The 16,058-nt window shown below is 38.8% G+C and overlaps 1 protein-coding gene across 1 annotated transcript in view; it reads left to right on the top strand.

Annotated features, from left to right (window-relative positions):
* Positions 1-16,058, top strand: part of LOC124159607 (Ca(2+)/calmodulin-responsive adenylate cyclase-like) — a 398,052-nt gene that overhangs the window by 319,406 nt on the left and 62,588 nt on the right. The window contains exons 6-9 of the mRNA XM_046535531.1: positions 8,060-8,171; positions 9,303-9,430; positions 9,790-9,948; positions 11,052-11,196. Of these exons, the coding sequence (XP_046391487.1) occupies positions 8,060-8,171; positions 9,303-9,430; positions 9,790-9,948; positions 11,052-11,196 (544 nt within the window). The remainder of the gene's footprint in view (positions 1-8,059; positions 8,172-9,302; positions 9,431-9,789; positions 9,949-11,051; positions 11,197-16,058) is intronic.

The raw sequence follows: 16,058 nt of genomic DNA, 5'->3' as shown, positions 1-16,058 counted from the left end.
GGCTGGAAGCCCGAATAGCCTTTTTTGAAAGTCCTTTATGGTGCGGGGGAAAAACGAATTCGCATATCTATCCGTTCGGCAAAACATCTCTCTTAATTTATCGCTTCTGTCGGACCTGGAAATATAGTGTGGCTCTAATATTATGTTCTCTGTGTCGCTCATGTCCATTCTCAATTGTCGAAGCAATGTAAGCCTAGCGCGCAGCCTCCGAGTCTCAAGCGGCTCCCAGCCTAATTCGCTTAACATCTGAGTAACGCTGTCTGTACGCCCGTAGCGGTTTTTGACGAACCGCGCAGCCTTCCTTTGTAATTTGTTCAGTTCGCGGATTGAGTCTTTCTGCACCGGTTACGCTCTACGCTCGCTGCATATTCAAGGTGCGGTCGGACGAGAGCGAAATAGCATCAATCGTTGAAGGACAGGTGGAAGGAAATAAGGGCAAAGGACGACCCCCAATACCGAGGATATCCTCTCTGCCAATACGTTACACAGGACGAAGGGTTATAAAGGATGTAAAAGAGAAGAAATACGTCGCTATGAAAAGGATAGCGGATGGGAGAGAGGAATGGAGAGCTGCGTCAAACCAATCTTACTGTCAGCGTAAAAATGATGTGTAGCTGTACTTTGAATTCATATCTGGGCTTCAGTGAATTCTATAATAATGAATGATGCGTCATTCTAAACATAATTTTGTTCTAAATTCTGATTTATTTATTTTTTATGAAAATTTCAAAAATGTACGCACGCCATGGCAATAAATGACTCCGCGTACCGTAAAATTAGCCGTTTTGTCAACTTCATGAACTTTGTACCTTAGCCTTGAGAGAACTGCTACGTCTACAGGATTCATCTTCCAAAGTAAGTTGCATACATCAATGTAGATTAATAAATTAATTTTTTCGTATTTTAAAACGCATATTTTTGTTAATTTACGAAAATGTTTAAACATTATCTAGTCCTACAGTTACGCCGAAAGAAAAATAAAACTGATAGAAAAACTTTTAAATTTATTTGTAATTTTTCTATGATCCGAATATACATGATTTATACGTAGCGTGAATTATACATGTGCATGATGAAAGTACGCCGGAGTGAACTAATGCTGCGTTGCCAAGTCCTGCGCGCGAAACTCAAGAAGAACATTCGAATGAACTGCGATTGAAACATTTTCTTTCGACCCTCAGGAACCTTGGCGACGTTCAATAAATAAAACTATTAAATAGATCAATCATAAATGGTGAAGGTGTGTATTAACGAATTCGTCCTTCTAATAAAGCAGCCCTCTTTTCGTCAGTTTAAGAATGTTGCGTTGCTAATTCCGCTCAAACCAGGAGATAGAATGAATGTAAATAAGGATTGAAAATCTACCTTCTTAATCCTTTGAGCAGCCTCATTCCTATCCTCCTCTGCAACCCGTGTGCACGGTTTCGATGGTTCACTACCGTGAAACCCATTCATGCCCCCCCCCCGCCCAACCCCACCCTGCGTCCAAACCCTCCCCAGGTGAGTACGCTAGAAAAACTAGTTAATCGCGGCTTCGAGGCAATGCACACAGAAGACCATAAGAGGGTACACACAACTTTAAATACTTCAGATAGTTTGTGCAGGTTTTCAGCCCTTGTCTGCTTTCCAACCCTTACGCACGGCTTCTTGATGATTCGGACTCATTGAGCCACTCTCCTCGCTTCCCTTGGCGCCCAGCGTGTGGCTATTTTCCTTTCTTTCACTCCCACCGACGGTGCTCACCTTCCTTTGCCGTTTTCTAAGATGACCTTTAATTTTGGTATGTGCGTTTATCTACACTGCCATTTGTTACCTTATTCTCCTTCCATAACCATTGCCGCTGCCGAAATTAAGTTCCATAAGTAGGGCTTTTGACTCTGGATGGTGATAAATATTATATTTATTTTGCAAATATCTTGAGGGTTTTGTGTGATGATTAAAAAACTTGCCAGGCCTATTTTCTTTCGCTTTGTTTATAAGGTATCTAAATGGTTTAATCACAGATTTAACGCAATTACTGGACAACAAATTCTATTTTTATGTTTAAAAATAAATGATTTCCCATTAATTGTGTCAGTGGTGTATTCATGGTGACCTGAGGGTGATTAATACTAAATAAGGCGAAAAAGGTTAGTCTGGCAAGTCCTTCAATCATTTGACCAAATCCTCAAGGAATTAACCAAATAAGTATGAAAAAAGAAGAGTTCAATGAAGGTTAAACATCTCTAGAGTTTAACTAGTCGTGCTCTGGTGCTTCAGTTTCCTATTTTCAGTGGGTAGATAGATCTCTTTTTTACTTTTGCTTCCTAACTTGCATTTGGTCGTGCGAAAGTGATGACAATTTGAATTTTACCTTTGCCTGATCGTGCACATTTATTATAATAAGTGAGATGATTGAAATGACAGGTTACAGGTAAATGTTGCTCAAGCTGTGCTTCCTCTGCATTTCAGCATTTGACTTAACCTGTCGTCTGGAAATTAACGAAGTAACTCTATGGAGAACTTGTTGAGGTCGCCATGAAACTGATGACCGTTACACTGTTGCAGTCTGTCCTCAATATCCATTTGAGAACGCATGCTGATCGACATTTTTGTCCGTTTCGGCCCAAAAAATATTTTTTTACGTATTGACAAAGCCAACTTTAAAATAAATGCATATTATACAGAGTAATTTGTGCACAATTAGGAGAAATTAGTGAATGGTAAGAGAAATATGTCTATAATGGAAGAATTTGCTCTAATTAAATCCATTGAACTCTGTTTAGCTGAGATTTCATGATATTTCAGTCGCTTCTTTGTGCAGATTTTCCTTTATCGCCCTAGAGAAAGTAGTGCTCACCGACTCGTGTAGATTCGTGACAATGGAATCGATGTACACTGTAGATCGATTCAATTGTCACCCCCGAGACAGATTTTCCTGAAACCTCGAAGTACCCGCAGTCGAGAGAGCGATGCATTCAACGGAAATCCGCTTCTCCAGCAGAGAGTGGATATTCAAATAGTTCGATTGTCACTTGTTACAAACATGAGGGTTTTTTCAACATCTATCGCGGCAATGCTCCTACCTACAGGAATATGTCTCAAATGATTTTAATCTATTATCCTTCCTCTATATATTACCTGCATACACTCATTCTGCGACCCAAGCCTTCAAAATTCGTTAACCATGAGAACATTCACAGCATTTACTGAACTGCTCCACCGCTGGTAAATGGGGAATGCAATTGAAATTTAACTGGGTATCATAATAAATCATTTATTTCCTACGCTGCAGGTGTACATGGATACTTATATATTCAAAATAATGTGTGGACAAGGAAATTACAATTTTTCTGGTGCATGAGCAATATCTCTCTTAATATTTCGCCTATACGTGTGAGGATTCAATTGTTTGTGAGCTTGTAGCAGCGATAGGAGACTTTTAATCATGCTGCAACTCTTTTCCTCCGGGATGGCTTCGTGGCCTGGCATTCGCCCGAGACGCGAGGGAAACCGGTAAAACCCCACGCAGGCCGCCCTGTATTCACTGGAAATCACTTATTATGCTGCAACTCCTTTCCTTCGGGATGGCTTTCGTGGCCTAGTAGACGTGAGCCAAAACCCCCTTTCACTGCGTATGTTATTATGGTGGTGGGTCGATGTTGTGTCGTCCATTGAGGAGATGTCCTTTCATCCTTCTCAATCCATTTCCTCGTCGTCTCATCCAATCGGATCACTTCCAGGGACACTTCGCGCAGAGCCCTTGCATTGGCGTGTGCTTCTGTGGCCGTATTCATCGAAACTGACTCATCCGTGCGTTTTCATCTCCTAGGCAGCTTCAGCATTGTTGGCCATAGGCTTGGCCGTGATCACCTCAGCGACTATTGTTGCCGCGCAGAATTGCACGATGGATGTGTTCGACTTGCTCTGCTACCATAACTGCATGGCACACGGTTGCCATTGTTACAGGCTGCCGTAAATTACTCGTTGTACCCTCCATAATTCAGCATTGTTCTTACCAATTATCATGACTCGGATACGAAACATTGTTTTCATATTAGAAAAGAACTGCATAACGCTTATGATTCACATTTGTGTTTTACCAGTTGAAATCCTATAAAACCATTGCAAACATCAGTACATGCGTAATTATGAAATGGGTCCAAACACGGTATAAATCAGCGATCTGTTAATTGAACTATTGTTAAAATGCTCAAGAAATTTAAATGAGGATAGGGAAACCTCATGTTTTCTCACGTATTTTTCAAATTATTGGCAAATTTGCAACATGACGTGAGAATGGAAATCGCTATTTGCGTTACGTAATTTTCTGACACCCAAGAGTCCAATAGGTGTCTCATGCGAAACTGGGGTGTACGAAAGCAGTTAACGTGGATTACGTAGCATCTAGTGGTGAAAAGAAGATTCAGAATAGAATCTGATAAAGGCACCACTTTCCACCATTCTCACTTTTCCTGATGATTTTGCTCGACGTCAGTGTAAATTTCTCAAGCTTACTTATAAGGAGCGGAGTGATCATTCAAAAAGGAAAATTGGATATGTTGACAACTACTCTGAAAATGCTGAGCTAGGACTTTTTAATCCGTCATTTAATCCAACGATTGAGTTATTGATTCGTGTCCATATAATGAAGTGAAGTTGTAAGCGGATGATTAAAGAAAGTGATGCTGATTTCGAATTTTTTATCCCTATTTCTATTTTGATGATTCGTGATGATTTGTTTGGACTGTTCCCATTGTCCTCCATTATTCAGAGGCTTTATTCCAGCCAATACATATTATTTTTCATCTATTCATGAATAATTTATAAAGTAAATTGGTGATTAATATCGCATATAACAATTGTTTCTTATTTTTAGCGGCATTAAGTGAGTGAATAATCCCGATAACGAATGGTATGCGAGGAAACTGGGACAGAAAGATTAATAAGGGATATCGAAGGGGGACCTACAATGCCAAAAATCGATTTGAACATTTGAATTTGTTATAACTTTAGTAATTAGTTTCACTTTTGTAAAATAGCGCACTAATTATCTTTCTCGATCCAAGTACTCAAAAATGAGCTGTTTTATGCATATGTATCTTCCTTATTAATGGAGAGATGGTTTCTAATGCGAAGACGGATTCGAAAAGTCGCAGTTTTACAACATTGCATTGTCTTACAAATCATCGCATTACTGTACATTACAAAAAGACTTTGTGGTTTTCGTCTTCTAATCAAGTGAAGATGATTTGTCGAATTTGGGCGGAGTGACTGATGTATGTATTTTATGTATCTGCGTAATGAATGCCCTTCGAGCCACCGCTAGGGTGTTTGGCAGGGGGAGAGTATTTTTTCCCAGCATCCACTCAACTCCGTGTGGGGGCTGCCACAATGGCGAGGCTCTCCTGGAGCATGCACTATCCTGTCCATTCAGGCACGCAGCCGTGGGGTGGGGGACTCAGACCCCCTGCAATTTTTCTGCTTCTTTCCATGTTATATATCCCCTTAGGAGACAAGTGGTCGAGGGGCATCCATCCTCTGCCTTTCTTGTTTTAGTCATTAAAAGTTATGGACTGAAATGAAGGTCTCAAGGTCGAAATTTCCTCAAATGAATGGTGCATTGATGAGTTATTTTCGGGTTCTCAACCAGGTTAATTCTGTCGTATAGGCGAACGTTTCGGCTGACGACTTGTCCCACATTTTAAAGACATTTTAGTTACTCAATGAAAGTCCTATTTCACTCTAATCCGGATCGACCGCTTAGCGAGCTCAACAATATAAGGCTCCAATATGGATTAAGGCTTTGGACAGCGGTTTTTTAGAAAAAACCATACCATGGTTTTTCAGTTATGGATGAGCCGCCTGAAAAACCGCTGTCCAAAGTCTTAATCCCATATGTATATTACTATTATACATATGGGATTAAGGCTATTATATATTATATTAATACTATATCTGGTAAAATCCACCGCATTCTACGACGGTATAACGTGAAAACCATCCATCTACCACCACCTAAATTAAGGCACCGATTGGTAAGGGCGAAAGATCCTATCGGCCTGAAGACACTTTGGGGGTTTATTTCAGATTAGCGCAACCATGGAATCGGGAGTGGCGGAACACGGCATTAATGAAGAACATGCCATTAGATGGGGAGATGCAAAAATTCTTGGCCACGCACAAAGCTAATTAAGGAAGCCATCGAGATCCGCCTCAATCCCAAAAATTTCAACCGCGATACCGGCTTCCATCTCAGCAATACATAGAGACCTGTTATCAGCTGCATAAAAAACATGAGGGAAGCACATGAGGAATTTCAACAGACCTTCAGCCAATCGGACAACACTTGAGCCTCATTGTTGAGCTCACTAAACGGCCGTATCGGTCCAGTGTGAAATGAGACATTCATTCAGCTCTAGTAGCACCAAAAGCATTATATCTAGATTCAATATCAGTATCATAGTACATATACACTGTATACATATTATATCTGTATAAAATACATGCAAATGTCCTCTACTGCGCAGATAATATCTAGATATTATACGTATTATATATGCTGCCTTAATATGGATTTTATATAGATTAAACACGTATAACTCGTCGTAAATCTGTATATTATACACATCTTATACATGTCTGATGATCCCTGATTACGCTGTAAGGATATTATTTGTATATTTTAAAGATTCTGGTATACATCAAGGACCATAGATCATCAGACATGTATAAAATATGTATAATATACAGATTTGCACATCTGTATACCGATGTATTTCGAAATCTTAAAATTATACAGATATAATCTATTAGGTGCTACTAGGGTGAGTAACAAACACGCCTTGAAGATGGGAGGCAAGTCGTCTTCCGGAACGTCGGCCTATACGACTGAGTTAGCCTGATTGAGAACCCAAGAAGAATTCATCAACGTAATTGACCGGGAGGAATTAAAATCGTTTATTGAATGGTGCATTGTTGGTGACATTGGAACGAGCAGGTACCTACAGGGCGGGTCCGCAAAGGATGCTCTCTGCTGTGGGCCGGGAATCAAGTCGGAGACTTCTACTGTCGCACTCCTCAGAAGGAAGAAAGGGGAAGGAATCGCCGCCACGATAGGCCGCCGCCGCATGGCACAGGAATATAACATTTCTTTGCTTTCTTTTAGTCTTTTCTTGCTGTAAACTCATCCTCTGCGAATCCATTTTATTACCTCTCATGAAAGAAATTTCTAGGCTAATTAAATGTAAATTACGCAAGGAATTTCATGTTACAGTATTCTGCATGCTCCTCATTTTCCATATGCAAACTTTTTGTCAAAAATCGTAATCATCGCCAGGAGTTTTAGGACTCACAGTTGTCACATTTTCGACATTATTGCGAAGGAATAAACTATTAAGGAATAATAATTTTTTAACCATATTCTCCAACCAAATTTTTATGGTACGCCATAATCTTTCATAAGCTATGAAAAACCAAGGATGAAATTCTCCATGAAAAAATCATTTGGACTCGCCGGGATTCAAACCCGAACCTTCCGGTAGCGAAATAGGCATGTATGATACAAGGTACACCACCAATCCATGATCGTCTTGCAAAGCGAACCTCAGAATATGTTCACCAAACAAGAACTTGGCTTGGAAGAAGATGGTTTGTTGGTGTAACTGCAGTTAGATCACCTACCTGACCGGAAAAACAAGACATAAAAATTAGTGTACAAAATATTCTCTTTAATTCATTATCAAAATTATTTATATGAAGTTAAGTGATTTTGACTCCGTAATACAAAAAAGCAAAGTGAATGTAATGATAACCCATATTAAAATTTTTGTTCATTATTTAAGCATCTGGGGGCGTGAGGGGGGGAAGGCATGTGCCCCCCTCTAAATCCACCTATGATCATATCAATACATGACACTTATTCATAAATCTGACATTTAATTGATGTTTCTCAATATATTTATTTTTAAATATCATGGTCACTGCATAATTTATTACTGCCTGCTTGTAACAGAATATGCTGATTTGAGATGAGTCACTCCTTTTAATAAATTCATCTCTTCTCTTTGATTTTTTCCAGTATCCTCTTTGCCGATATCGTGGGGTTCACTGTGTTAGCATCCCAGTGCACTGCTCAAGAATTGGTGCGGCTTCTCAATGAACTGTTTGGACGATTTGACCAGCTGGCCAACGTAAGTAATACAGTTGCCGCTAACCATTAATGTGTCAGCATATTCACTTCTGCATTTTCATTTGTTGCTATGAACATGATAATAACCAAGTTCATCGGGTAATTGGCTTAAGTGAATAATTCTGCAGACCAGAAATCCCAATGCCGCGAGTAGTCGGTAAAGGGAAATGTCTCCAAGCAGTTTTTTGATTGTCATAGGCAATGATCAGTTGGAAGGAGAACATGTGTTAAACCCCTGCTAAGAGCTAGGCTAAGATTAAACTTGTGCATATGTACTATTACTTACCCCAGCCCTATGCCCATCTCTTCTCTTCCTTTTTTCAGATTAAGTTATACTTCAAACTCAAACCTGTCTCATATTCTTCTATATAAACATGGTGAAGGCTTGTTTCCCTTTGAATAGCTCCCTCACGCATGTTTCAGAGATTTTTTTAAAACTGTAATTGGCATTTTTATTCTATGTCCTTGAGAATATCTATTGCTGTAAATAGTTCAGCCATGATCTCAAATTTACACGTCCTGGTTTTGATATTTGTCATGATTGCGATTATGCAACTGACATCCTGCTCTATTTCTGAATATTATATGTGTTCAGTACTCCAACACTAATTGATAATATCAAAAAATTAATCAAAAAGAATCTTGCCAATGTACCTGGACTATTTGTTACCTTATTTTGAATATTCTCTCTTTTTTATTGCTAAAAGATTACGAAATTCCAAAGGACCACTATAAAAAGAGGATGTGGACATAAAATACCTTTTGCAATCTGATTTCTGGATCATTCCTATTGAATGTAGAGAGAGAGTCCATTGCGTGGACCCGTCAAAATGTGTTTATCGTGTGTGTGGCTTCATGTTTATCCATTTCATCCCCATTATTCTTCTGTAGCAACCACATTTGGAAGGCCTCCGCTATAGATTTCTCCTCTGCTGCCATTGCCCATGCCTCACTCCCGTAAAGAAATATACTCCAAACTTCAAGGCATGAAAAGATTAGCTGAGATGATAGGAGAATTGAGTGGAGAGCTGCGTCAGACCAATGTTGGGATTGTTGACCAGCGATGGTGAACACCTTCCTCTCTCAAATATAAAATTCTTTAGTGTTTTTGGTTTCTTTTTGTTCTTTTCAGGACAATCACTGCTTGAGGATAAAGATTCTTGGCGACTGCTATTACTGTGTGTCTGGATTGCCAGAGCCGAGGTCTGACCATGCCCACTGCACCGTCGAAATGGGACTCGACATGATTGATGCCATAGCGTGAGTATCACACCGATTTCTCTTTTTTCATCTGTAGGAGTTTCCAACAGTTCAAAAACATGGTAAAGGCTTGTTTGTGAGGGCCTGGCTCCCTTAAAATATCTCCCTCACACATTGGACGACTTGCAGTCTATCAACTTCCTCACATGTAAGATTAATGTGATCACAATCACCTTAATCTTACAATAATTATCAGGCTTTTGGCAGGTTTGACATTAATCCCAAACCTTAAGTAATACGGAGCAGAATTTTTATGCCTGTATACCCAATGCCTGTAAACGAAATTTTTCAGCAAACAATTGAGTGTGCGCGTATTTGTTCTACAATCAGAATTAATTTTTGTTCCATTTTTCCTGTAGGTCTGTGGTGGAGGCTACTGATGTGCACCTGAACATGAGAGTTGGGATACACAGTGGGCGTGTCTTATGTGGTGTGCTTGGACTTCGTAAGTGGCAATATGATGTGTGGTCAAATGATGTGACGCTAGCCAACCATATGGAAGCTGGAGGAGAACCTGGGTGCGTTCCAAATTCTCATGCAATTTACATAGTTCATAAATATTTTATGTATTTTAGCAGTTATGTATAACTGTTGTACATACTATATGGGCAGTCCCCCTTCCCATACATTGGCCAGTTCCCCTACATATATTCTGGTGTCCCCATATACATATTGTCCATTTTTACTCTCCTCCTTCAAATGCTTATAGCATCTATTCATTCTATACATATATGTAATCTCTTCCTCCCCACCAGTAGTGGATACAGAAAAAACTCAAGGGGTGGGTAAAATATTGTAGCGGAGGAATCATCCATGACAACGGGGATTATTTATTTTAACGACGAAGAGATTAGAGTAAACAGAGGATTGAAGAGATTGCGTTTTGAGAACGAAGTGAGAGTTAATGTGTACGACTTCTACTGAAATAAAGGTGTTAAGTGTTCCGGAAATAGGAATAGTTGTTTTTTTTATTGGAACCCTCGCACGTAACAATATATATATCTTGAGTTGTCATTACTTTTATCGTAAGAAAAAATGATCAAGTCACAGGCAGAGTATAAGAAAATTTTATTTAAAGTGATTTTAAACATGTAAAAGACAATGCCATCTTATGATATAAAAAAGTTACAATAGGGTGGTTTCCTATTATTTTTTTATTGCCTTAATCGAAAGATTATTACTCCTGGAGTACGTATTTCACGCTTTTAGATTTTTAAATGACAATATCTATTTTTCATGATTAAATGAAAAGTGAAAATTTTCAAGCGCGCGAAAACGCGACGCTCAAGTATGAATGCCGGGAAATATCTCCGTACGTCGTATTTCTGATTCCCCCTCCCGCCCGGTGAGGTGACCTTGAGGCGAGGCTTAGCGCTGATACGTCGCAGGCTGCCAGCGGGTAGCTGAGTACCTTGCTGAATGGTAGCGCCCCATACACCTCCCTCCCACCACTATCACGGTTTTGAAACGATTAGCATACAAGCATTTACACAGTTTACCATTTTATACTGCTCAATTCGCTCATGCAGGAGTTCATGCTTTAAGTTCTATATTTTCGTGGATGTACTGCTGTGTGAAACAGTTGATGCAATAATGTGACGTTAATTCTTTGCTTGAACAGGAGAGTGCACATCACAAGGGCTACGCTCAAATACCTGAGTGGGGAATACGAGGTGGAGCCAGGAAATGGTGGTTCTCGGAGTAACTATCTGCGGGACAACAGCGTTGACACTTTCTTCATCATCCCACCTCCTGCCAGAAGAAAGGTTTGCTCAAAAGTTGATTTTTTTAAATTCAATTTAAAATTTTTTTCAGTTATTTTTTGAGCTCCCTTTACGTAAGTGCCTGCTCCCTTCTTTTTCAATTCGCAGGGTATGCTCTTTAACACTGGAACCGCGGACGGGACTTTTTTGTCCCATCGCCCTTTGCAAATGTTTGCCATTCATGTACTAGTGGTTTGATCCCTTTCAAATTTGCTGACTTTTATGTATTTTTTTCACCTTTTATGCTCTTTCGAATGGTCGTATCGAAAATATTGTACAATGTTTGGTTCACGAGAAAAACGACGATTTACCTAGAACCGCAGGATGGGACTTTTTTGTCCCATATGGGGAAAACGTACAATTTCAGTTTTTTTTGTACACTTATTTTGTATTTAGTAGTGATGGGTCGATTCCAAATTTTTATCGATTCCGATCCCGATTCCGATTCTGACATTTCGATTCCGATTCTACCGATACCGATTCCATCGATTCTGATGCCATAGGCTCCAAGAAAAATATCACTTAATTCCAGGCAACAAGAAAACCACTTTAAAAAAATATTACTCTGTGAAAGAGTCAGTTGACCAAAGCATCTTTCATATCATTACTATGTAATTAAAATATAATAGCTAAATTTCAAAACAGAACATACCTGAAAAGTGGTGTTACATGATAGGTATTACTTTAGAATATTGGCACTCATAATATGTCGACAATATATATATATCCAAATTACAAGGGAGAGCCCTGAGTACATAAATTTTCATAGTTGTAATAAAGATTGTATACTACGTATATGGATCATGTAATATTTGGCCCTTTCAAATTCTCAAGCAGAAAAACCAATTATGTATTCTACATGCTCAGCCAGCAGGTTTTGATGTCTCCATGTTACAGTATTACTGCCTGCAGAAAATTGCCTTTTGCTACACATGTGTTTTATTGGGCAAGTACTTTCCCACCAAAATTGCAAGATTTTGGAGACTTTGGATTTTTTATTAATAATTATATCAACGATTTTTTTTAAATCTTGAATCATCATGGAATTCAAGTGGACGAAGCGAACAACTATAGAACTAAACTTCAGTTTTGTAGAGCCAAAAAAATGCTATACTTCTCACGTCATTTAATCAACCTTAAAATCTCTTGCTTTTTTTAAGTTCAAGAAAGAAACTAAACGCTACAAATGAATATCACATCGGACGGACACAGTAATAAAAAGGCTAAAAGAGCCTTGTGGTGTGAAAACTCCCCCTACCGCGCGACTCACCTCGGCGAAGGTGGAAAGGGAAAAAGGGTATCGGTTGTTGCCTTTCACGGAAACAGTTCATTTTTCTCTCTCTTAAGCATGCTGACTTAATCTCTTCACTTTACTTCAATACCCGAGGCATATTTCTTACGCGTGGGATGGTTCCGAAAAATATCCAATCATTAGTATTTTCACTCGAGTAATGCGCTAAATGGTCTAGTCGACCTATACATAATCCTTTTTAACATCCTCAGTTTAGTGTTTTAAGTCAATGAAGACGATTATCCATGCTTTAAATGACGATTTTCAAGACTAATGTTTTAAAAAAAACTTGAAAAATCGGCCTTAGTTACCGAGCCTTAAAGTTCTGCAGCGTGTAGCTCAGCCTTGACGCGCGATTGAAAAATCGCTCTTATTTCCTTCGTAACAAACGTTTTTTTTCAAGATTTCTACTTAGGGTGCGATTCATAGACGACACTGAAATTGCTCACTTTACAAAGTCTCTCTTTACGGTAAAGTGAGACTTTAGCTAAAGTTCGTTTCAGAGTCGTCCCAAGGATCTCACTTTATAAAGTGGCACTTTAGCTCCTAAAGTCTCGATCAAGCATTGAAATTTTAGTGTGTTGGCAATGAACGCTGCGAAAAAGTGAAGAAAAAGATGACACACGATATTAAATGCGTACTTGTTTACATGTTTCTGGCGACTGGGTTTTCGTGTTTTATTTTGCTAAGATTTATTAGTTTGCATTTTCTCGTTTTGTCATATGATGTGCAAATGTAAATGAATACTGCGTCATTGAAAGCTTTTCCCCACTAGCTTTTTTGTACGTTAATGACTGAGTTGGCTGAATAAAAGCTCACTTTTAATTATCTTCATGTATTGGTAATGCCCTTCGATGTTTCCAGCGAAGTAAATATTCAAATGCTGATATTTTCACGTCATTTTATGATCATGTTGTATTATTAACTGCATACGGTTGTTTGGACTACATTTTAGTCGAAGTTTGATGGTGTACGTCCATTGAAGGTGGGTGAAATAGTGAAATTCTCTCGTGTTAACTTGAAACTGTACCAATTAATTTGAAGATTTACCGATCAGTGGTTGTCTCATTTGGACGCATATTTTGAATGAGGTATGGGTGTTTGTTGAATTCTTTTGTGCTTACCAATATTTTAATTGACCTATGGGGTTATATATTGTAGAGAAATGGACGAGAATGTACATTCACGAATACCATCATAACCAATGAATGAATGGCCACGCAATGAAACATGTTGAATGTGAGAAACGGACTTATATCAATAAATATCTCTTTGTCTACGTTAAAAGATGCCTCGATATATGTGAATACGTAACCCGAGTATCCATTCACGAATTAAAAAATGTTAGTGAAGTCTGTGATGCTGTGTAAATAACATTTCATAACAATCCTACATCCTTGAGAAAACATTGCTTTGCTGCTGATAATATGACTATGAAGGAAAGTACGTTTTACTTTTTATTGCTGCCTTTCATGACGAGATCTTATATCATCATTGTAAACATTCAAATGCATAGTCGAAAAACGAAACAGAAACTCGACTCTAGTTTCAAAATCACATAAACATCGTGATATGGAGGCATACGGAAAGAGTACATTAAGCAAATATTGAATGAAAACGCTTAAAATGCAATGCAAGGTATATAAACTAGCATTTCGCTGGCCAAACAATATAAAAATCAAGTCTTTGTTTACGAAGGCTATTGACGCCAATGTAAACAGAATTTTGCTATCATATTCAAGTATCTTTAAGGAAAATTCTAGAATATAAACGCATAAATAACCTAAGAACTTAACAATTAACTTGTATATAAAATCAACATAAATTATGCCAACCTGTCCAACCACTTACTGTGTTGTAATTATCACACGACCGATAGAGTTAACCTTCAAAATATAAGTAATGGGTCATCTCCATCAATACCGACTCGATATATATTCCGGGAAAAGACATACATTACGTGTCTGGTTATTTCTTGAAACGCGCCAGTTTGCCGCTGTGTTCTCACCGAAAAATTAGTTCATATTCATTGCCGTAACCCAAATATCTTCATATTTCAACCTCAATAACAGCTGGTGCAGCCATATTTATTCATCCGTAAAGGACACTTTAGCCCTAAAGTGAGCTCCGGTTGGGCACTTTACGGTAAAGTGACGATTCGGCCATTTTTCTTCTAAAGTGGCGTTTATGAAACGGAAAAAGTAGACTTTAGCCCGGCTAAAGTATACTTTAGCCTAAAGTGCCGTCTATGAATCGCACCCTTAGTACTCTTTAGAAATCTCTCCTTTATATTGTGGTTCAAATTTTCCGAGTTATATTTTTCGTAAACGAAAGATAATGTCTACTTTATGTCAAATTTCACGTGAACAACGGGTCGGCCATTTTGCGTTGTAAAACCAGACAGATGAGAGCCAAAATCTTCAAAAGTCATTGAAAGTATAGGCAAAGCACCAGATCAAAGGAACATTGTGTTTTTTATTCCACAAAACTCAAACCAGCGCAAAACCACTTGGATAAATTCAAAGATTTTTTTAGGAAAAACGATATCTCGCGTGGCATTAAAAAATTGGTCATGTTTGGGCCTCTGTATCTCACTAAAGGTCCGTATTTATGTAATATGGCATATAAATCAATATTTGGTAATGATTTATGAGTTTTTACGCTGAGTTTCAAGTCTCTATCCCCAAAAAGGTAATTTTGGATTTTATTCCAGCTTTTTCCGATTTCGAACCAGTGTGCGCGGAGTAGGAAGACGATCGGCCGCCGCGGCTGGCGTAAAGGTATTCGGCGCCCACGTCGACAACTATAGTGTATTCGGCAAGCTGAAACTACCAGGCCAAGGCATTAGAATGACTTATCGGCTTTAAAAACTGCATTATTACATGAGTTTCATGATAGCGCTTCCTGTCGGCAGATTGCTGGACCTACTAGCCTCGAAAGCTCTGTAACCTTAACTACTCGACTCGACATTCGTAATGCTACTCGAAACGCTCGAGTCGAGTACCAACTACTCGACTCGACTTGAATTTTCGAGTACTCACACATCCCAAAAAGATATGTGTTTTGTTATTACGATTACGTGGCGCGAAAATTCAAATGACTATTGGAAACGCGGTCGTATATTTTGTTGTTTGAAGTACTACTGGAATCGGAATCGATTTTTCGCCTTGGCAAGTACTCGTTTTCGATTCCGGTTCTTGGCCGAGAATCGAGGAATCGAACCGACCCATCACTAGTATTTAGCATAATAACAGCTTATTACGAAGGGGATCCATGCAAAGATACAGTTATTCTGCCCGTTAGAAGTGCAGAAGGGAATAATCTGTGCACTGCGCCGGCCGCCTACTCACGTCCTCTGTCGACTGTCCTTGACGTTACCTTGTTATTCTTGACAAACAACACTTTTGCTGTCAAAATAAGTTTACTGTATTCCTTGTTATACTTAATAAAACGTTTTAAACATGACCTAAACACGTGTTTTGTTCACACAAACCACAAAAAAAACCGTCAATTATACTGAAACATGACAGGATCAACGTATTTTGTCAATGGGACAAAAAAGTCCCATGCCGCT

Source organism: Ischnura elegans, chromosome 5, assembly GCF_921293095.1.
Source record: "Ischnura elegans chromosome 5, ioIscEleg1.1, whole genome shotgun sequence".
In the NCBI taxonomy this organism is placed as follows: Eukaryota; Metazoa; Arthropoda; class Insecta; order Odonata; family Coenagrionidae; genus Ischnura; species Ischnura elegans.
This window is presented reverse-complemented; position numbering and strand designations above follow the sequence as displayed.